At 43.0% G+C, this 23180-nt stretch overlaps 1 protein-coding gene across 1 annotated transcript; it reads left to right on the top strand.

Moving 5' to 3' along the window:
* Window positions 1–393: 393 nt before the first annotated feature.
* On the top strand, window positions 394–18300 carry actr1b (actin related protein 1B). Its single transcript, XM_084324201.1, has 11 exons — window positions 394–580; window positions 2961–3025; window positions 3164–3239; window positions 5701–5826; window positions 6695–6819; window positions 9970–10186; window positions 10937–11029; window positions 14891–15065; window positions 15749–15810; window positions 16243–16283; window positions 16744–18300. The coding sequence occupies exons 1-11, from the start codon at window positions 533–535 to the stop codon at window positions 16844–16846; spliced, it is 1131 nt and encodes a 376-aa protein (XP_084180327.1). The 5' UTR covers window positions 394–532; the 3' UTR covers window positions 16847–18300.
* The last annotated feature ends 4880 nt before the right edge of the window (window positions 18301–23180 follow it).

Raw genomic sequence — 23180 nt, 5'->3', positions numbered from 1 at the left:
TCGCGAGACGGAAAGCAGCCTGGAATATATATTTACAGCAGCCAATAATCAATCAATAAACGCGATCGAATGGCGCGATCAGGAATTGGAGAACATCTGATCTAAGGTAAGGAGTCTATGTGTTACCAGTCTTGGGATAATCAGAGTTGTATTCGCTGAGATCTCAGCGTTTGCCCTATGTGTGATGTGGCTGCCACAGGCTTGCCCAGTGAGAGGATTTACCGGCGCCGCAGCTGGACCCTATTGTGCGGCTCTGCAGATATACCCTACTCGGTTTGACAGTGTAGGCACGTGGCTTCCAGCCGAGGCCACTGTGATTGGATGTTTGTGCTGTCCGTCACCCGTCCGTCCAGGCTGCAGGGGGGCGGGGTTTAGGTTGCCGTGAACCCACAGCGCAAAGAAGGAGCGGCGACGACTCGTCTGAGGAGCCCAGAGTGACGGGGCGTTATTGATATTATAAACACCTTAAACGAGGATCAACATAGCTAACAACAACGCCTGCAAGCAACCTGGAACCAACTATTAGTTCGTCATGGAGTCCTATGACATTATAGCTAACCAGCCGGTTGTGATTGATAATGTAAGTATGATGATGTCACACTCATCCACACCCTAACCGCTAGCTAGCAGCAGCTAACGTTGTCAACTATTGTGTTGTTGTGCTGTTAGCGCAGACAGTGTCGCCAAAACCGCATTAGTATAAATTATTACCGTATACATTAGCCGTATTCTAAAGACACAGTGGTTTCTTATTAATTATAGTCCCACAGTGGATAGCTAACTAACGTTACTGGCTACCCAGCGGCCAGAACAGTGTCTAGCTGTTAGCTTCCCCTGTAGCTGCTAGGGTGGCTGGCTGCATTGATTGATTGATTGATTGAAAACTTTATTAACAGATTGCAGAATGGGTCCAATACAGTACGGCTCAATATACACAATTGTTAAGGGGATGCAGACCAGAGAAAGACTTTCATTTTGTTTACATCAGGGTCCCCCATTTTCAATTCATCATAACATTTATGACATACCAGATTTGCAAATACAGTACTGTTTGCAGGAGTTTAACTTGAGCCATTGTCTCTGGGATACCAATCCAGCGGTTCTTCCAAAACATAGCTAGCAATGCATATTAATTTACTGTAATAATGAGTGATATCATGTGTACTATGAACCAAGCATCCTTGACTCCAGGGACAACGATGGAAATAAGTCTTGTTGGCTTTTCGTTTCTATCCCTGACAAAGCAAATACTCATGATTGATTGAAAACTGTATTAACAGATTGCAGAATGGGTACAGTACAGCTCAATACACACAATTGTTAAGGGGATGCAGACCAGAGAGAGACTTTTGTCTTGTTTACATCAGGGTCCCCCATTTTCAATTCATCATAATAACATATATGACATACAGATAGACAGTACTGCTACATCTATACATTTATAGTGAATTTATACATTGATCTGTATTATGTTTGTTGTCTAAATAAAACCTACTTACCTACCTAGCATTTCTCCACGCAGAGAAATAACATTACATTGAAAATTAAACGAATCAACCCTGACTGACACCCATATTTTGTATTTATAAAAAAAAAGGTGGGGGGGGCGGGGCTTTATGGGGGAATAGCAGGTCAACAGTAGATATGCCACATAGAAATGGTATAGTCATAAATCTGTAATAAACGTTGTGTTTTGCCTAGGAGCCCATAATACTCAATTATGTCTCGTAAGTTGTTGTAGACATTTCTGGGTTGATGCCATTTGTTACACACAGATTTGGTGCAAAATCGAACCCTTTTTTATATAGAAAGGCTTGCGCTCTTGCCTCAAGGCTTTCCAAGGAGTGGGCCAGGTGCAAGAGAAGCCAGCATCCCATTTGCATTTTTTTTTTGGCGATTGGATGGCGAGCACTTCTGTTCTGGAAATTGCTCAGAAATGCCATAGCTCTCTAGTTTGTGACTGTAAGGTTTCATGAGACTCTGATTGTCCTAGTGGTCACAATATGTCATTGTATACAGTGACATCAGGTAAAATAAATAATGGTCTCACTCTCACTACAATGAAATGGCTACTATGGGGACTAACATCATCACACATTAATACAATTGGGCTCATTGGATCCACAAGAGTCTCAAATTTCCAGTCATACCCAATTTTATTTATGTAAATGTAAGGCACCCCACTGCCCCAGTATACAGAAATCGTCAAATACACAATTTTTAGAATAGGCGAAAATAACACATTTGTACTGCATAGTTCTTGCCCAAAACTGCATTGGATTAGCATAACGTTGGCATTTCTGTAAATGGGAGACTTGTATCCATAGAACCAATTTTCCAACCAATTTCAGAGGTCAAAGGTACCCCTTTGAAAATGGCCATGGCAGTTTTTCCCTTGCCAAAATGTAGCCTAACATTGGAGCATTATTTAGTCTCCTTCCAGATGAGCTAGCATGACACGGTACCTATCTTTACCGTAGCTTCAAAAGCTAGCCCGCTACAGCCTCTGAAAGATGCTAATATCGGCCGATAATCGCTTGCAGGTCTTGCATGACTGAAATTTCAAATTTGCCCTCTCGATTTAACATTGCCAGCAATTATTTGATCGTGTTGTGAAAATGTTGTGCTGTGTTAAGCGATGTATTGACCTATCTCTCAAACCCTGTATTATTTCAATCTGATTGGAGTATCAATGAAAGAGGGTTTGAGATAGGTCAATTCATGTAAGCAACAAGAGCCTTCTCCATTACTGCAGACAGACGGGCGGGCTAAAGTTGTGTGGTTCTGTTAGCACTGCAGAAAGAAGTGTGATGGGGATGATCACTACTGTTGGCCTCAAGCTGCGTCTTATGACCCCTCAGACTCACACAGACACCCTGTTCAAAGCAGGATGCACTACATGCATGCCAAATTGCCAATTGCATCTATCCTCTACATTATTTTTATTCTTCTCTCTTCAGGGTTCAGGGGTTGTCAAAGCTGGATTTGCAGGTGACCAGATCCCCAAATACTGTTTTCCCAATTAGTAAGTACCCCCCCCCCCCAATCCTAAACACAACTTTCTCCACATTAAACGTAGCTATCGTTTGTCTGATGTTTTCAGCTTTGCCCCTTTATGCCTGTTATTCTGAAATGTGCCGTGTTTATTGTCTGTGTGATCTAGCGTGGGCCGTCCCAAGCATGTGCGCGTGATGGCAGGAGCCCTGGAGGGGGATCTATTCATCGGACCCAAGGCAGAGGTACCACACCCTCAACACGGGTCTTATTCTTCAAATCTGTCTTCCTCTCAAGCTTTTATTTTTAACGTTTTACTTGTTTGTCCTTGTTTGATATAAACGTTCAGTGTCAAACCTAGCTTGAAATCAACCGCAGTCCCTGCTAACATCCACGACCCAGATAAGAAGACGTCCATGTGACGAGAAAACAGCCAGTGATTAATTTCTGCCCCTGTTCATTTCCTATGGGTAGTGATGAATTGCAGTGCAGGACAAACAAGGGAAACGTAGAAAATTGTCAACTTCATGCAATTTAATATGACGGTTGACGTCTGATGAACCAGTCACAACTGACCCAGTCACAACTTACCCAACCAGGCAGGACGAAAGACCACAGCTGAAATATGACACCTTCTTACAACCAGGAAATGGCCATGTGGGAAAATTCCTCAAAAATACTGTACCTGGGGCGCCCCAGGGTGGCGCACCACGTAACGCACTGCAGTGCAACGCGGCCGTCCCAGGTTCGACTCCCGGACCCAGCGACCTTTGCCTAATGTCTCCTCCCCATATCTTCTCCCATCCTTCCTCTCTGCCGGGTCTGTCCAATAAAGCAATAAAATGCAAACAAATATATATATTAGAGGTGGGCATAGATTAATTTTTTTAATCTAGATTAATCTATCTGCAATCCTGGGATTAAAATGGCTCAAAAAAAAAAAAAAAAACCTGACGAAGGCATTCAAAATATGTGTGTTCTACCCAAATAATGACCAGAAGTAAGTCCTTACTTTTTCTTTCCTCCTTATGTTTCTCAGGCCAGGTGGCCCATTACACCATGAGCCCATCATCTCCCGTTTCCAAAATGCATTACAGACTGATTTTTTATTTTATTTTTTAAGATTAATGCGTTAATTATATTATCGCGCGATACTAGTATAGCGTTAACGGCCCAGCTCTAATATATATATTTAAAAAATACTGTACCTGGATAAATCTGTATTAAAAAAAATTATCCGTCAACAAAGCTCTTTAGTAACCGTACAATATGAATGAACCGGCATTTTTGTGTTTTATAGGTGAAGTATTTAAAAAGTATGTCCGTTTTTAGATTTAGCTCTCAACCCCTGTAACACCCACAGGCGGCAAGTTTGGTGAGAGCAAAGTGGGGCTTTTCAAGGTCAGCTGTGTTTTCTCCTTAGGCTGTCCGTCTAAAACTAAAAAAGTTCTTTGTCGACTCATAATCAAGAACTTTGTCAACTAATTGATTAGTTGATTGAGGCATATCAACAGATTTGTTGAGATATTTTTTTTTATTCATGTTTAATTGACCCCGCCCCCTCTTTTCATAATGCTCCAATCACAACCATTGGACAAATGTGTCCATGGGAAGCAACAGTCGTGATTGGAGGAGGAAGAAAAAGAGGTCGGGGTTTGAGATATGTCAATTCAAAAGCACCTCTTTAAATCTTGTATTTACCAATAACTAAAATAAATAAATAAATAAAAACAACGGACTAATAGACTGAGGGAGCAAAAGTTTGTAATGCAACATAATGTTTTAGAGGGAGACGTTGTGGCGGACACAACCTAGAAATAGTCTGGCTAAATAACCTAGGAATATGAATGGGTGATTAAAAGATCGCCCCCTAGCTTTCTCTGTGGTTCATGCAGGCATTTGAGCTTGAACACGTTTTTTTTATATTGATTTCTCCTTCTGTTTAAGCAGGGGATTTAATCAATTTAATCGCTAGCCAGAACTAGCTTGGCATTGCAGATCAGGTCACTGGGGAGCCTAACGACACTTCAATGTCTGGTCATTTAGTGACTCTTAAAAATGACATGCTGTACATACCGTATACATTTATTTAGTCTTACCATATATATCTATCTATCCACAACTGTATGTAAATACCTGCATAGAATACCTTTTACATGTCTGTTGGAACTATGTATATCTATATCTGTACATATCCCTTACCTACTTTTACTAGTTATGCTGCTGGCCAGTATGACTTCTACCATAGTGTCTTTATACCTGTATCACTGTACATATTAATTCTACAACTTTCTACATACATCTGATTAGCACTATTACTCAGTAATTTATATATTTTATACCCAGCTTGAATTACCTGTACATTGTATATTACTGTTGTGCTTTACTGTTACATTTACACCAGTTGGATGTCAAACTTATTTTCGTTGTACTGTACTGCAAATTTGAATCTAATCTAAAAAAAATAATAATAATAATAATTAATAAATTAGACTAGTTGGCGAAAACATCTAATCCTCCAGTAAAACGTCACTCGACCTCTCTCTCCAAATGCAGTTTCAAGGACAAAATTAATGGGAAATGAAAAAGCTATTTTCGCCATAAGGAGCTGGAACTTTATTTTTTTGACACAGGACATGAGATATCTGGGTTTGAGTGACATGTTAGTTTCTCCTTTGCCCCGCCCCCTCTCTCTACCCCTGCCAGGAGCATCGAGGCTTGTTGTCAGTGCGGTATCCGATGGAACACGGCATAGTGAAGGACTGGAACGACATGGAGAGGATCTGGCAGTATGTCTACTCTAAGGAGCAACTGCAAACGTTCTCAGAAGAGGTGGGTTCTTCACATTTATCTCCCCTCCTCCTACTCTGTAATTCCCATAGTTCAGCTCTCTCTAAAGTGACTCTTATTTATATAGTGCTTTTATCCAAAGCGCTTTGCGACTCACACATTCACACACCGACAGCGGAGGTGACCATGCGAGGTGCCGACCTGCTCATTGGGAGCAGTTGTGGATTAAGTTTCTTGCTCAAGGACACTTTGAGGAGCCGGAATTGAACTGGGGAACCTTCAGATGAGATAAGATATTCCTTTATTGATCCCCTTGGGGAAATTCATAGTAGAAAGACATAATTTTAGGCAATAAAATGTAAATATGAATATAAAGATATGAGAACAAAATAAACGGTGTAAAGAAAGGTGCAGATGAGGGTCTGTATGCCCTTATCGGTTCTCCAGATGACCAGACGACCGCTCTACCTCCACTGTCACCCCTCTAGTCCTTTGATGTCCTGTTCATCCGCGTGATTACGAAACCAAGCCGCATTTCTCGGAGACGCTCTCTGATTGGCCGACGCCTGTTTCTACACTGGTTAAGCTTAGGCACTCTTTTGAAGTTGGTTAAGGTTAGAGTTTGTCTTAGAGCATGGCGATAGAACGCCAGGTAGTTTGCAGGCTGTTTGGCGTGGAAATGGGCAAAGACACAGCTCGTCACAGATTGGGCAAACGCGTCAGTGGCCAATCAGAGAGCGTCAGTCAGTGCCAATCAGAGAGCGTCTTCGAGAAATGCGGCTTGGTTTCGTAAGCACGCTGTTCATCCCCATGCCTTTTCCTCTCTTCCCCTTTCCTTTTACATAATGAAAACGCCTCACGTTTTGTACATCTGTTGATGTCCCAGTGTTGGTATATTCTCTCTCTGCAGCATCCTGTACTGTTAACCGAGGCTCCTCTCAACCCCAGCAAGAACCGGGAGAAGGCAGCGGAGGTGTTCTTCGAGACCTTCAACGTCCCCGCCCTCTTCATCTCCATGCAGGCCGTCCTCAGCTTGTAAGTGCCCCCGTGTTCCGCACGTGCCATAAATGCACGTTAGTAAGACAGCGATGGCTAATTACCCGCTAATTCTGAAGGAAAACAATAGCGCAAGTGTCGGTTAACCCTTTCACTACCACACTACAGAAGGTTAACCCTTTCACTACCACACTACATAAGGTTAACCCTTTCACTACCACACTACAGACGGTTGTAGTGAAAGGGTTAACCTTCTGTAGTGAAAGGGTTAACCTTCTGTAATTTGGTAGTGAAAGCAGGGCTCGAAATAAAAAAATGTACTTTGTAGCACTGGTGCTCCCAACTTCAAAAAGTTGGGAGCACCAGCAAAAATGTAGGAGCACCCACCAAAATGTAAGGAGCACCAACAATATACCGGTATGTAATATAGTTTTTTTATTGATAAAAAAAATGACAATATAACAGTACTGTAATGCAGTAAAACAGTGAAAGTAGCCTTAAACTATAGTATAGTGTAGACCTAGTTAGGGGTGGGAATCACCAGTTTCATCACGATACGATACAATATCGATTCTTTGGACAACGATACGATATTTGCCGATATCACAAAGTCTGCCACGATACGATACGAGTTTGATTCAGGTGCCTGCGATCGATATGAGACGATATTATATGACCATTTAACACAATCGGTAACATTTAGATCAACTCAAAAAAGGCAACGGAAATATCATTTGACATTTTTATTTTTGAGCTCTTCCAGACATTTAAATGAAAAATAATATTGTTTTTAATACAAATAGACTTCCTGTTCACTGTAAAGTGCCACGTTTTGATATATTGAGCTTTAAACTTTAAGTAAATCTTTTGGAACACGCAACCTAAAACCCCTTCCTCTCCCAAACCGTTTCTGCAATAGACCTATTGCTAAGCCACGCCCCCTTTTAAAAGTCGGACAAACGAAGTCGACCGTGAATGACTGTTGACGATGGCCGCAGGTAGCCCCTTTCCTGACTGTGATGCAAGCCTTGCTTCACAGTCACAAAAGGGGCTAGGCCGCGGGAGATTTACCACAGCAGGTAATAGACCTGTTTTTTAAAGATAACACAAATATTTCATCTAGAAGCAGACAGAGAGGGTTACAATATGCAGTGGAAAAGTATGTTCATGAGAGATACATTTACCTTAGACCTCCATGGTGATGCAAGCATTAGCTATATATAACGTTAGCTAGCTACTCTCAAGCATTACTTACAGTTGACTTGATTGAAGATTACAAGAACTATGACGATAATCCATGATTACTACTATTGCTGATACATTTTAGTGGAGAGGGGAGCTATATTCAAGTAGCAGCTAGTACGAGCAGTGTTCTCAAACAGTAGCCTATTTCTTTTCTCCCCTTCTCATTTCTGTTGAAACCATAGGGCACCAGGGTACTGTGCACACCTCATTGGGCTCATGTACAGTTTAGACATTTCTCGTGCATAAAATGAAGACACTGCCTCCTGTACAAGTCAGCCCCAGCAGTGGCATAAACCCAGAGGGAAGAAGGTAGCAGGCCAGCCTATGCAGTGGTGGCAAAAGTGATCCCCACCTACACTCCTAACAGGTAGTTTCAAAGCACAATAAAAACACAGATACATTTGGTAATAAAGGCAAAATGGTGCTCATTCACAGTTTATTGAAAAAAAAAATGTGCACCGTCATGCAGTTTGATGTGAAAGAATAATAGCCCATTGGTTGTGGCTTGAGCTATCGGGTAATGGTATTCTTGGCTGGAAGTTAGACAGCATGCTCACAACATACCAGATCTGGTTGATGTTTGTCAACCTTATGTTAGGGATCCTCTCTGACACAATTTTAAACTTCTTTATCTTTGATATAGCACGTTCAACATGTGTCCTGTGTGTAGCCACTTTTTTTTGGGTATCGGCCGATACCGAGTACCGATCCCATACCCAGGGCTGTACGCTAAGCTTTTTCACTAGGGGCACAGTTGCCCCTAAATGAGAAATTTAGGGGCACAGAATATTTTTTAGGGGCACATTTTACCATTATAGTGCAAAAAAATATGTTCCTCCTGCCTCATTACTGTGGTCCTTTTATTTAACATTTAAGTGCTTTTGTTTTCAGGTTTGTATATTTTATAATGAACCAACTGAGAAAGTGTGTAAATCACTAATAGAACAAAAACAACAAACTGTGTGTGTGTGTGCGCGCTTGTAGTGCTCCTTGAATGAGATCATCACAACACACACACCATTGCATTAATCAGGAGGACAAGAAAGTTAAGAAACTATGCATACCTTTGTTTCACAATGAAAAGTGCTTTATAAATAAAATGAATTATTATTATTGTAAATAACCCCATGAAAGGTTTATTATTTTTATGGGTAATTACCCGCTTCATATTTGATGTTACTGGTTTCAGGGTGTGCCTTTTTTTTAAATAAGAATTGAGAGGCCTACTACGGTATTTGTATATGTGACCTTTATTTTGAAAACCGTGTTGCGACGCAACCTTGTTTACATTTGCGCTTTTGACAGTGAAATGTTCAGTTCAACTTAGCTCGAAGGAAAGACTCTAATCAAAAAGGTTGAATTGACCCGTATGAGGCTCTTACGGTAGGACTTTGATTGTTTATAGAAGAGGAATGTAATACTATGCAAAACGAGAAATAAACAGTGATATTGTCTCATTATTAGATAGATGGATAGGGGGGGGGGGGGGGGGTGCGTCTTGGATGGGGATGTGGTAGGGATTGATGTTGGTGTTCGGGGGACTGACTGTTCCGGAGGGCTTCACATGCCTTCGAATGTCATTGTACGATTGTACTTATTTTATGCCTATTCTTAAATCTGTCCCCATGTTTACATTGCACTACTTTTTTTGTCTTTTATACCTATTCTTATGTCTGAAATTTATGCAATTCTTTTATTTTGTCAATTTGTGTGCTGATCTTATGCCTAATGCCTATGTTAATTTTTTACTAATTGTTGCTGTGGTGCACTCTGGACTGCGGTCCATGTGTGAAGAGTACTATATAGATAGTTATTAATATTTATTATTGTAGAATTGTGTGCATTGAAATGTCTGAAAGGTCTCGACTACATTGAAAATGAGGGTGACCTCAATTGTAATTTCGAGAATAAATAAAGGTTGATGAGGTGACCCTCTCTGGTCAGGTACGCCACGGGCCGCACCACCGGGGTGGTGCTGGACTCCGGCGACGGCGTGACCCACGCGGTGCCCATCTACGAGGGCTTCGCCATCCCCCACTCCATCATGCGCGTGGACATCGCCGGCAGAGACGTGTCTCGCTACCTCCGCGTGCTGCTGCGCAAGGAGGGCTACGACTTCCACACCTCGGCGGAGTTCGAGGTGGTACGCACCATCAAAGAGGTAATGATAAACTTTATTTGTATTAGCGCCTTTCATACAGAAACTGCAGCTCTCTCAAAGTGCTTCACAGCAGAAAAAAGTCAGGCATAAAATTTGCACATAAAGTGCAGACATAAAATCACAGTTTTTCACATTTGGATCTAACATCCCAACAGGCCACCTTGTTTATAGTTTGATTCAGTTTTAAAAATAGACAATAATAAAAAGAGTAAGATAGAATAGACAGAGTAAAATAGTGTAATAAAGTAGTAGGACTTAAAACGTACCTCTTCACAAAAGCCTTCTTAGTCTGAACCTTTTTATACATGCCTTGTGTGTTTTATCCCTTTTTTCTATGTTTTTATGCCTTGTGTTTTTTATTGCCTATGTTTTTAAAGTCTGTTTTTACCCTGTAGCACTCTGAGATTTTGTTTCCAAATGTAGAGTGCACTATACATTTAATGTATTATTATTATTAGAATAGAATAGACATGAAATGAGCAATAAAATAGTTCTGGATTACTGTTTAACAGTTTAAAGTTGTCTTTAGGTAGAGAACGACAGTGAGCTGGTTCGTACCATCAAAGAGATGGGGAACGACAGTGAGCTGGTTCGTACCATCAAAGAGATGGGGAACGACAGTGAGCTGGTTCGTACCATCAAAGAGATGGGGAACGACAGTGAGCTGGTTCGTACCATCTCTGGGGGGGTTTCAAATGAATAGGGTTAGCTGACTGTCTAATTACTTGAATATGTGTCTTAACTCCACAGAGGGCCTGCTACCTGTCTCTTAACCCCCAAAAGGACGAGACTTTAGAGACGGAGAAGGCTCAGTACACACTCCCTGATGGAAGTACGCTAGATGTGAGTACAGCACACAATGATACATTAATCACACTCCCTGATGGAAGTACGCTAGATGTGAGTACAGCACACAATGAGACATTAATCACACTCCCTGATGGAAGTACACTAGATGTGAGTACAGCACACAATGAGACATTAATCACACTCCCTGATGGAAGTACACTAGATGTGAATACAACACACAGTAAGACATCAATCACACTCCCTGATGGAAGTACACTAGATGTGAATACAACACACAGTAAGACATCAATCACAGTCCCTGATGGAAGTACACTAGATGTGAATACAACACACAGTAAGACATCAATCACAGTCCCTGATGGAAGTACACTAGATGTGAATACAACACACAGTAAGACATCAATCACACTCCCTGATGGAAGTACACTAGATGTAAATACAACACACAATAATGTGTTAAACAAAAGTTTAAACAAGGTATACAGCGTACCAGATGGGGACGTGTGTGTCTTTTATTTGTTTGCTATATATCCTAGTCATTATGAGTTAGTGTTTATAATTGTGATACATGGGATTTATTCTTTTTAACAGTCCAGTGGAGTGCTTTAAGTCTTACAGTCTGAAATGGACGATTATGAAGCTCACAATCGAATAATCAAATAATTGATTATATGCACACCTTCCTGATGGATGGATGGATGGATAGATAGTAGGGCTGGGCGATTAATCGAGTTTCAATTTCAATTAGGATTTTGGCTTCTCACGATCACGAAAACAAGATAATCGAGATAAAACGATTATCTCATTTTGTGCTAATTTTGTCTTGTGTTGTAAATGCAGCGCACCCTTCCCTCACAGCGGTGTGCTCCGCCCCTCCCCCCTCAAGCCCAAACATAGCCCTTTTACACCAGCCAGGCTCCGTGCTGGAGCCGGTTCCCGAACGTAATCTCGCACCGGCCGGCGCGTTCAGACCGGGATTAATTGGTTCAGAACGTGACAAATCGGTGCTCAGCTGGCACCGGAAAATAGTTGTTTTTTCCTCGCGAACCGTGACATCATCAGTGGGCGTGTCATATTCTAGGCTGTGAAGACGGGGAAAGTAGACAGTCGGCATTGCACTCAACCGTTCATTCACTGGGGACCGTGGTGGAGAGCCGCACGCAGAGCAAGCTGCTGGCCATTATGGACAATACCAACCACCCTCTCCACCACACCCTGGTGGGGCAGAGCAGCAGTCGCAGCGGACGGCTAATCTCCCTCCACTCACGGACTGAGCGGCATAGGAGGTCCTTTGTCCCCACTGCCATCAGACTGTACAACAGCGTAATATAGTGCGGGAGACCTTGACCTCTGACTCACACACCTGTTTTTACACCTGTTTTTATACACACTTGTTTTATATACCTGCTTTTATCTCATCACGCTCTTATTGATATTGATAGATATGATTTAATTGAATTTGATCATGTGCTTATTTTTTATTCATGATGCAGACATAACGTGAAACAACTGAATGAGAACTGTCAATGTCTGTATACTGTGTGAGCTGCAAGATACCCTGAATTTCCCCAAGGGGATTAATAAAGTATCTATCTATCTATCCATCTATTCAACAGGAAGCGATTTGCGAGTACAATACACCATCCAACCAGAGTGGATAAAGAAATGCTCCAGAAATGAATATGCGTAGGGAAAGGCTTAACGAGTCAGCGCGAGAGCGCACACACAAAAGCACACACGCACACACCATGATATCTGATTTATTAACACATTCCCTGCCACGCTTCTATCCATCAATGTAGGCTCACTGCCACCATTCTAAGCCTATGGAGATGTTCACCTTCTTTGCAGGGCTATAACCTTTTTAATTGTATTGCTAAATTGACATTACTATGGCCCATTCAACATCGATTATCCATCGTTCAGGATGTAGGAACGTTATACTTTTTCATTCATAGATTCTTCCAAAAATACCTTCTAGAATATAAGTGTTTTTATCGTTTTCTGCAGTAATTCATAGAACGTGAGTTATAGGCATAAACGCATATATAGATTATCAACTGCCGTTTATTGCCGAATGCCGATACACGCTATATTAAAAAATTCAACTGTACATGATCGTATACGTTATGATTCATCATGCGCGGATGAAAGGGGGGGGGGCGTTTATAATTCCGTGATCATCAGTAAATGCTTTATGTAGTATGGGTGATATATTGATCAGAGCGGTTTGCAGTGAAAAGAATAAACAATCAAGCTGAAAGTAACGTTACTGTCCTCTTACCGTTCGCCGATCAGACTGGAGGAAAAAGATCCCACTTATTTGACGTCGATCTACTAGATCCATTTCCGGTTTGTATGGCGCAATAAACGCCCAAATCATATCGATTATTGAGTTATGGCAGCGGTCCATATGCACGCCAGTGTGTGTCTGTAGTCCCGCAACGATATGTGACTGCCGGACGGATTTCCCAGATGCACCGAGATCACCAGATCCACTTCCGGTTGTAACTCGCCCGATCATCCACCAGGCGGCGGTATTGAGGCGTTACACTGTTGTGCAGGGTCCCACTGTATCACCAGAGGCTGGGTGGCGGAATTATGAATGCCATGGTGAATTTTTTTTATATGATCTCAATATCGCTGTACAGCGTGGTTTGGCAGAATTCGCATGGCCGGCAAACACGCTGTACAACGGGATTGGTGGTGGATGTGTTAATGCCAAATAATGGACGACGACCGCAATTGGCACTTGAAAAAGTGTAAATGATGGATTAGTCAGTAGTAATTCATGACGGCCCGTTTAGCTCAGCTGGTTAGTGTGCTGCCTGTGGAGCGAAAGGTCCCGAGTTCGAATCTCTTGCTTACTTAATTTTTTTCCTGTAACATTAATTAATTTATCCACTCTTATCTTAAGATAAGATATTCCTTTATTGATCCCCTTGGGGAAATTCAGGCATCATAGCAGCATGGGGGGGGGGGGGGGGGGGGGGGTACAGGTAGGAAAAACAACACAAGCAGTGTAAACAAATAAGTCAATATAATTGACTATCTAACCAACTGAAATATACAGTATTCACAGTATCACAGTATTCACATAAGGTGCAGTATGCATAAGGTGGTGTTATTGTCCTTTTTGGGACACCAGAGTGGATAAATTATTTAACGTTACAAAAAAAAAAAAAGTAAGCAAGAGATTCGAACTCGGGGCCGGAGCTCCCTGGGTCTCCCTGGCACAGCTGTCTACGTTGGAATTGCAATGACTATCGGATCCCGCCAGGTGGCAGTATCGCCTACCTTTTGAACTAGGATAGTTTAGTGTGGGGCCACTTTAGTGTGGAGAGTGTCTGCAAGAACTCCCCCTCAGAGGGAATCAGCACAGAGCAATCACTCTTTCCTGTATACACATATACACGCGTAATTGCGATCGTGATGGGATTGCGGGATTATTCTTTTTGGAGTACCTTCTGGCTAAGGTTCGAGCAAGGTGAGCAACCCGAACGATTTGGGCATAATGCATATAACGCGTCATATCTCGCGATCTAGGAAAAAAGACTGGATTATTTGGGAAAGGGACGATGTTTAGCGGGTAATGGCACACAAACTAAAGTATGTAGAAATGAACTGGTTTGTCAATGTTGGACTATATGCCTGTCAAATGAGCCATACTATTGTCTCCATAGCTATAATTCAGAACACACGATGGGTCCGCAAACATCGCTAAAATGGTCAATAACGCTGGCGCCATCAAAATAATCGTGATCATGATTTCTTTCCATAATTGAGCAGCCCTAATAAATAGATGGATAGATAGATACTCATCATACCCTGTGTGGCACGACACACTGGCACATATCCTCTTGATAACATCTACGTTTCCATCCCCACGTGTAGATCGGTCCTGCCAGGTTCCGGGCTCCAGAGCTGCTGTTCAGGCCGGACCTGATCGGAGACGAGAGCGAGGGCATCCACGAGGTGCTGGCCTTCGCCATCCAGAAGTCTGACATGGACCTCCGACGCACCCTCTTCTCCAACATAGTCCTGTCTGGGGGCTCCACACTGCTCAAAGGTGGGTGTCAAGTTAGATAGTCCTGTCTGGGGGCTCCACACTGCTCAAAGGTGGGTGTCAAGTTAGATAGTCCTGTCTGGGGGCTCCACACTGCTCAAAGGTGGGTGTCAAGTTAGATAGTCCTGTCTGGGGGCTCCACACTGCTCAAAGGTGGGTGTCAAGTTAGATAGTCCTGTCTGGGGGCTCCACACTGCTCAAAGGTGGGTGTCAAGTTAGTGTGTGTGGGGCGTGTGAAGAAGTGTTGTGTGTTTTCTAGCGACGGGACGATATGCAAGTAAATGTATGGAATACAAAACGGTGACCACGCCTTATTTTTTTAAATAAAATGTTTTGATCTTTTTACCACTCCTTTTTCATCCGTTTTTCTCTCATCCCAATGTTAGTCGTTATGCCAATTCCCAATCCCCTTCCTGGTCGCTGCGCACCAACAACAAAAAAGTCGAGGCCTGGAATTCCTTGAAAACAGCCAATTTTTTTTAAACAAGGTGCTTAAAAAGTAATTGAAATTAAAATCAACCATTCGCATTGAAACTTTTGTTCATCCATGATAAAATTGTTGGGGCAAGTCATCTGATCTGTTCTTACTACTACAGCAGAATATGTTCCCATCCCTAGTGTTTTGTCTCTCACTCAGCGCTACATGGTTCTCTCTCACTCAGCTGTCTTCTCTTCTCTTCTCACAGGCTTTGGAGACAGGTTACTGAGTGAAGTAAAGAAACTTGCGCCCAAAGACGTGAAGATCAAGGTAGGCCTACGTCATACGCCAGCTTGTTAACTGGGTTCAGTCGGCAACCACGACGAGATCTAAACATAAAGTTTGGAAATTTGTGTTTGGTAGATTATTTCTCTGTTGTAACGATGCTTCTTGGCAATACATTTTATACCGTTGGAAAGCCTGTTTATTTACCTTTTTTAAATGGTGCCCCATTTGTAAGGAACATGCATTTGTGGGATGAGCAGCACAGCTGAGTAGCACCCTTACCAAGAGTCAATAGCAACAGCAGAATAAGCTGTTTGAATAAGATTGATCTGTTTAAGGAGAGGAGATTTAATCTCTTGTATGTTAGAGGAGATCTACATCTCTTGTCTGTTTGATCTTCATCTCTTGTTTGTTTTGTCGTTGACATTCAACCTACACGCGTGGTTTTTGTGAACTTTTTTTGTGTTTCCTGTCCAGATCTCTGCTCCCCAGGAGAGGCTTTATTCCACATGGATTGGGTAAGACTTGTCTTCAGGTTTATGTTCTATATATCTACATCTCGTCTGTTTTAATGAACCTCAGTAAATGTGCAATTTAACTGATGGATACACAAAATGTATTTATTTATGTTAATTTAATTGTGTTGATGTTTCCATTTCTGCAAAATATGTACATTTTGTTTGGTTTGGTAAAACGATGAACTATCGGTGTACTGTATGTGTGTAGGGGCAGGTACAATAAGAGTTTTCTTCTTCCTGTTCCTTTCGGCCATGGAATTTAGTGGATCATATTAAGTGAACTATATGTACTGCACTGTTGGACTGTAACAATTCCATGTACGAATAAATAAAAATGAATGAATATATATATATATATATATATATATATATATATATATATATATTGTGGGATGTGAGGCCTCCTATAATGGTAATCATCCCTCATGGACTCATCCCTTCCCTCCCGCTTGTCATCCAGTGGCTCTATCCTGGCGTCGCTGGACACGTTTAAGAAGATGTGGGTATCCAAGAAGGAGTACGAGGAGGACCGAGCACGTGCCATCCACAGGAAGACCTTCTAAGAAGGGGCAGGCGCCCCCCAGAACTGCCCTCAAATCCCTCCTATTATTATGCCCTCGGTTACCCCCCACCACCACCACTACATTATTACCCAGAAACCTGCCCCAATCATCTCTGTCCCATCGCATTCTCCCACATTCAACCCCCTGCTTCTACACCTGCCCTCCTACTACCCAGCTGGACACACATACTCTCGGGTGGGGCAGTTTTAGTGTTTTACCTCCTTTTTTTAGGCATGCTATTTGTTGCCCCCCCCCCTTTAGCCTGGTAGGCAGGTCTGGCTGCCCCTACCAACCCCCCCCCAAACATTCACATACCCTGGGCGGCCAGGGCAACACGGAGGGCATCAGTACTGTGGACTGTATTGCTACTTCTATTACTACAGGCCATGCTATACTCGATTCCACCCTGAAGTATTGATATCGCTCTCTTACCTACAAAGCCCTGTATGGTATAATATCATATCATCAAATGACGTTGAAGGTGAATGTTTTTTCGCTACTGTAAAAAAAAAAATCCATTCCAAACCGAAGAGATTGAGATTTTCAGTTTGTTTGTCTTTCTTCTTATGTTTCAGTCATTGCGGTTGTTAAAATCATGAGGCCATTACATGTTAAGTCACATACTTTTTCTTATTTTTTCTTTCCCCTCTTTCTTTACTCAGTTGTTGATTAGCTTGTACTGGACAAGGATTATGCTATAGGAATATTTTGTGTTAGTTTCAGTGGCTTAGTAAAATGTTTAAAGAGAAGTTAAAAAGGTTTATGGTCCGATTGGGGAGGGGGCGGGGGAGGGCAGCGGTTACTTTTAAGGGGTCAGGCGTCGAGTCTTATTGGTAAAAGCACAGCGATGGCCACAGAAACCCTCTGTACTCCACATTTCAGATTCGCCCTTAAGACCGCAAGGCTTCAAATGCGATGGAACCCCAATTGAAAGCCAGCTTCCTCAACATAAGGAACATAAAAGGAACCAGGATTCTATGACAGAAACGGAGAGAGAGAGAGAACACTTTGTTTAGAATACTTAAAATCCCCCTAAGCACGCCAGCACACAAGATGGCCGATTGTTAGTCTGTTTTGTACCATTCTGCCCCGCCCCCTCTCTCTAGTCGTAGAAGCCTGGGTCTTGTGATGTCCGTGTCTCCGTGGCACGGTGGCAGTGGGAGTGAGGGGGACGTGTCTCCGTGGGAGTGAGGGAGACGTGTCCAGGACCCATGTCCCGCCTTACTCCGTCGGGCACTGGAACGGCCACGCCTGCCTTTGGGGCGTCGTCTTCTTCTTTTTAAAGGTTCTAAACTTCATCGGCCTTGTGTACAGTGGGATGCTTTTCAAAACAACCATTAAAGACGTAAGTTAAACTAAAAAAAGAAGAAATGTACAATACTGTTTATTCAAGTGTTGCTTTTACTTTCTGTTTTGTAAATTTATTCAGTATAATAAATAAGTTAATGACTGCTGCTCTGGTGTGAGTGTATTCTATGCTGACGACAGCCTTTTGTTGTTTTATTCCACACTTTGTTCATCAGAACGTTGGCGTCTCTAACCCCCCCCCCTCTCTCTCTCTCTCCTGTGTCGATACCTGTCACCCCATCCTGTCATTCAGCGGGCAGCTTGATAGAAGCACCAGTCAGAAATGGCCAGTAAAGGGACTGTTTTTGGGCAGAGTTCAGTCAGATGGTTGAAGCCCGAGGAGATCAAAGGCACGGATGAGAGCAGCACACTGGCTGCGGAAGCCATGTGACTAGTTTGCGACTGGCAGGCAGGGGTGGGGGTGTTGCAGGGATACACTGCAGTACGTTCTGTTACCACTGGATGTCACTCAGGCAATATCAACAGAGTAAAAGGTTATGTAATGCGAGGCTGGCCAAACTAGGGCCCACGGACCAAAATGTCCCCTTCACTACGTTGCTTTTGGACCTGCGGTGGTTGGAAAGAGTGATATTGTATATGGTCTATGTTTAGGCATTCTAATTATGTTTTAAGGAGTGACTTTTAATGAACTTGCTTATTTCACAGGGCATATCAACACTTCCAGGTGTACAGTCTCATGTGAGAACTGAACCTTCTAATGATGTAGCCGTGACTACCGGCCATTCAACGTTCCAAAAGAACGTACTAAACACGCATGATGCACCTGGAAAGAAATTACTAAACACGCATGATGCCCCTGAAACGATTAGCAAAGACGGATGACATTGGACATAAGGATCTACTTGCTACATTTCTGAATAATCTGTCGATTTGTCATTTCTCAGCCCCATGCCGTACCTCCCAGCCCCATGCCGTACCTCCCAGCCCCACGACCTACCTCCCAGCCCCATGACCTACCTCCCAGCCCCATGACCTACCTCCCAGCCCCACGACCTACCTCCCAGCCCCATGACCTACCTCCCAGCCCCACGACCTACCTCCCAGCCCCATGACCTACCTCCCAGCCCCATGACCTACCTCCCAGCCCCATGCCGTACCTCCCAGCCCCATGACCTACCTCCCAGCCCCACGACCTACCTCCCAGCCCCATGACCTACCTCCCAGCCCCATGACCTACCTCCCAGCCCCACGACCTACCTCCCAGCCCCACGACCTACCTCCCAGCCCCACGACCTACCTCCCAGCCCCATGATGCACCTCCCAGCCCCATGATGCACCTCCCAGCCCCATGAGGTACCTCCCAGCCCCACGACCTACCTCCCAGCCCCACGACCTACCTCCCATCCCCATGACCTACCTTCCAGCCCCATGACCTACCTCCCATCTTCCCTGTCGGCCGCTGGCCCTCCACGTCGGAATGTTGTTTAGGGCTGAGAGTTACACCCGATCCTGACGGGCAGCGACGCGAGCGAGCGAGAAAAAGTGATTAAAATGTATTTGTTTCTATCAGACTATCCTGACCTGCCGCGAGCGACCGCGAACTGAGCCGCGATGTCGCTCACCCCTCAAATATTCTCTCGCTGTGTCTCTAGTTGAGCGATTACGCGGCCAAGTCCCGCCCCTAAACAGTTTTTATTGGTCGAGAATCGCAGGCTGCTTTGCCCCCTGTGCTTCCAGGTAACACACACACACAGACACACTCAGACACGCGCCACCTCATATCAGGACAGTGTCGCGCGCGATTTCGTCTCTAGTTCGCTCGCTCGCTCCCTGTCAGGAACCGGTGTTATGCACAATATGTATATACATATTGTATATTACATGTATAGGAAATCATATATTCCCTTAGCCGTATTAAAAAAAGTGAAAGAAATTGGATAATTTTGAATGAATTAGCACCATGACATTATGTATTACACAACATAATGGCGTAACAATGTCATCATATCACATTGTAATTTGCCCTGGAAAACGAAATACTGTCAAACACTGGTAAACCGTTGGAACTAAATAATATAGGCCTATGATATTTGGGGCATATCGCTCATATCAATTGAAAACATGACTCTTTCACTCTCTTACATCACCATTTAAAGGTTGGCGGTGACACAATCGTGATCATTGTGTGTAAAAGAACAGGCCCGGAGTTTCCAGAGATTATCTTAAGTGCACAGAACTGATCACAATGTACAATCTCTAAAGCATGGTCTAAATGTGTGCGGTAATTACCCGTTCAGATGGTTATTTGTCTGAGATCTTATCTGTATGGCTTATTTCTTATCTGGCTAATGAGTGGGCCATTCATCTGATATCTCTGATAAACTGCTGATCTAGAATCAGTTTACCTGTGAGGTCCATTAGGAGATGAGATGGTAGAGATGGGAGACTTAGTCAATGGATACGACTCTCTGGAGCGCTTCGGACCTGACCATTGTCTGCTGCCATTAAAACCACAGCTGAACAAAGAAGATACTGTAATTGCGTCATATTCATCCTGTCAATCCTGGAATTTATCTTCCCCATGTCCAGTAAATCTTCACCCCCCCCCCCCCCCTCCCTTTCTTTCATTGACCTTGTTGAGATGCAGATATTTGTTTAGTGAGAGAGGAGCAGTGAGCTTTAGTGTCACTGCCCGTCTAATCGGATGAGGAGATGAAACCGGATCTTCACTCACAAAGATCAATGTACAAACAGTCTATATGCAGACAATACTGACTGAGATTGGCGTTGTTTGATTTGTCATTTAGTTTGATCCTGTGAGATAAATACAGTATATTAATAATGTTGATGTATACGGTGTCCGTAGGTGGTGAAGGGGGCATTTGGCATAGGTGTGTGTGTCTGCATATGCACCTGTGTGATAGAAAATCAAACTAGACTTGGTATATGTGGTTATCTAGACTTGACTATACCGTGTGTGTGTGTGCAGAGAGGAAATTGACACGGTTCCCAACAGAGCACACCAATACAAAGGATGGAAAACAATACTTTTTTTATTACAATCAATACAAGTCCATCACAATTATTAGGGAAATGTCCCTTTCAGTCATTGGTCGGAGGTCTGTTCTAACTGCACTGGGGTCTGTTCTAACTGCACTGAGGTCTGTTCTAACTGCACTGGGGTCTGTTCTAACTGCACTGAGGTCTGTTCTAACTGCACTGAGGTCTGTTCTAACTGCACTGAGGTCTGTTCTAACTGCACTGAGGTCTGTTCTAACTGAAGTCTGTTCTAACTGCACTGAGGTCTGTTCTAACTGCACTGAGGTCTGTTCTAACTGCACTGAGGTCTGTTCTAACTGCACTAGGGTCTGTTCTAACTGCACTGAGGTCTGTTCTAACTGCACTGAGGTCTGTTCTAACTGAAGTCTGTTCTAACTGCACTGAGGTCTGTTCTAACTGAAGTCTGTTCTAACTGCACTGAGGTCTGTTCTAACTGCACTGAGGTCTGTTCTAACTGCACTAGGGTCTGTTCTAACTGCACTGAGGTCTGTTCTAACTGCACTGAGGTCTGTTCTAACTGAAGTCTGTTCTAACTGCACTGAGGTCTGTTCTAACTGAAGTCTGTTCTAACTGCACTGAGGTCTGTTCTAACTGCACTGAGGTCTGTTCTAACTGAAGTCTGTTCTAACTGCACTGAGGTCTGTTCTAACTGCACTGGGGTCTGTTCTAACTGCACTGAGGTCTGTTCTAACTGCACTGGGGTCTGTTCTAACTGCACTGAGGTCTGTTCTAACTGCACCAAGTGCTACTCTTACCGCCAAATTGGAGAGGGTCGACATGCAATATTAAACACCGTTGCGCTTACACAAGCCCGGGCGTGGAGGAAACACAAGGGGGAAAACATACCTGGGGCATTCTACCAGAAACGTACATTTCCACTTCTAAGAATCTTGGGGGAGGGGGGGGGGGGGGATATCTGAACATTGAGTCATATGGAGGACATGTTAAACTATAAGAAACGCATTATCATGCCACCTTAGCATGTTTGTATACTTGAATAAAATGTATTTATTTTACACGTAATCTCACCCATAAATGTCAGGCCCTGGCACAGACAAATTTGTATTATGTTTGAATGGTTTCCTATTCCTAATGAATTTATTTGATACAAATACATTTTTCGTATTCATCACATGTCTCTGATTGTATCTAACATGGTTTATTCATATAAGAAATATAAGCAACTTTTTGTCAACTGTAGTGGATGGTAAGCACAGAATAACCGCCAGGCACTCATAGTAAAAAAATTAAATAAAAACAACTACCTTACGAAAACGTAATGGTGGATATACTGTATATACCACCACCTTAATTTACACAGTTAGAGATTAATTCATGAATACGCTTTCCATTACAACTTTTCACTGTGCATCAAGTTGTTTGTAGAGCTAAATCGATATTTTATATTATAGCTATGTATCCAATATCATTGTCAATTGACAGTAAGAACCTTCCATTCAAGATGCATAAAAGAAATATTTTTTTCATCAATACGTTCCCGTTTTATACCGTGGTGAATATGAGTGTTATATCGGAATCATCTGGGATAATTCCTGCAAGGCTATTTATAAGGCGCTAAGCTAATAACGTTAAATCCATTCCGTCCCTACACACGACACAGTTAAAATTCCAAATGCATATGATCGGTATTATGTTCCATCATGAATGCATGAAAGGGGGGGGGGGGGGGGCGGGGGAAGTCGTTTCTGATTAATTGATTGCCAATAACGGCATTCGTTATTACCACAACATAGGCTGATCTGGGGGATGGCTATTAAATCCTTGCACAATCAAGCTGAAATTGACGTCAAATTGCTCTTACCTTTGGCCGGTTGGATTCCAAAAAGAATTTTCCAATTATTTGATCGCCATCTGGTAGATCATATGTCCATTGGCCCATGCCATAATCCTTTACTGCATAATGAATTCGGCATCCCAAAAAGTATTCCATGCGATCGAGTGAAGC

Source organism: Notolepis coatsorum (genome assembly GCF_963971535.1).
Source record: "Notolepis coatsorum genome assembly, chromosome: 11".
In the NCBI taxonomy this organism is placed as follows: domain Eukaryota; kingdom Metazoa; phylum Chordata; class Actinopteri; order Aulopiformes; family Paralepididae; genus Notolepis; species Notolepis coatsorum.
The sequence above is the reverse complement of the archived record's forward strand: the minus strand, read 5'-3'. Positions and strand labels throughout refer to the sequence as shown.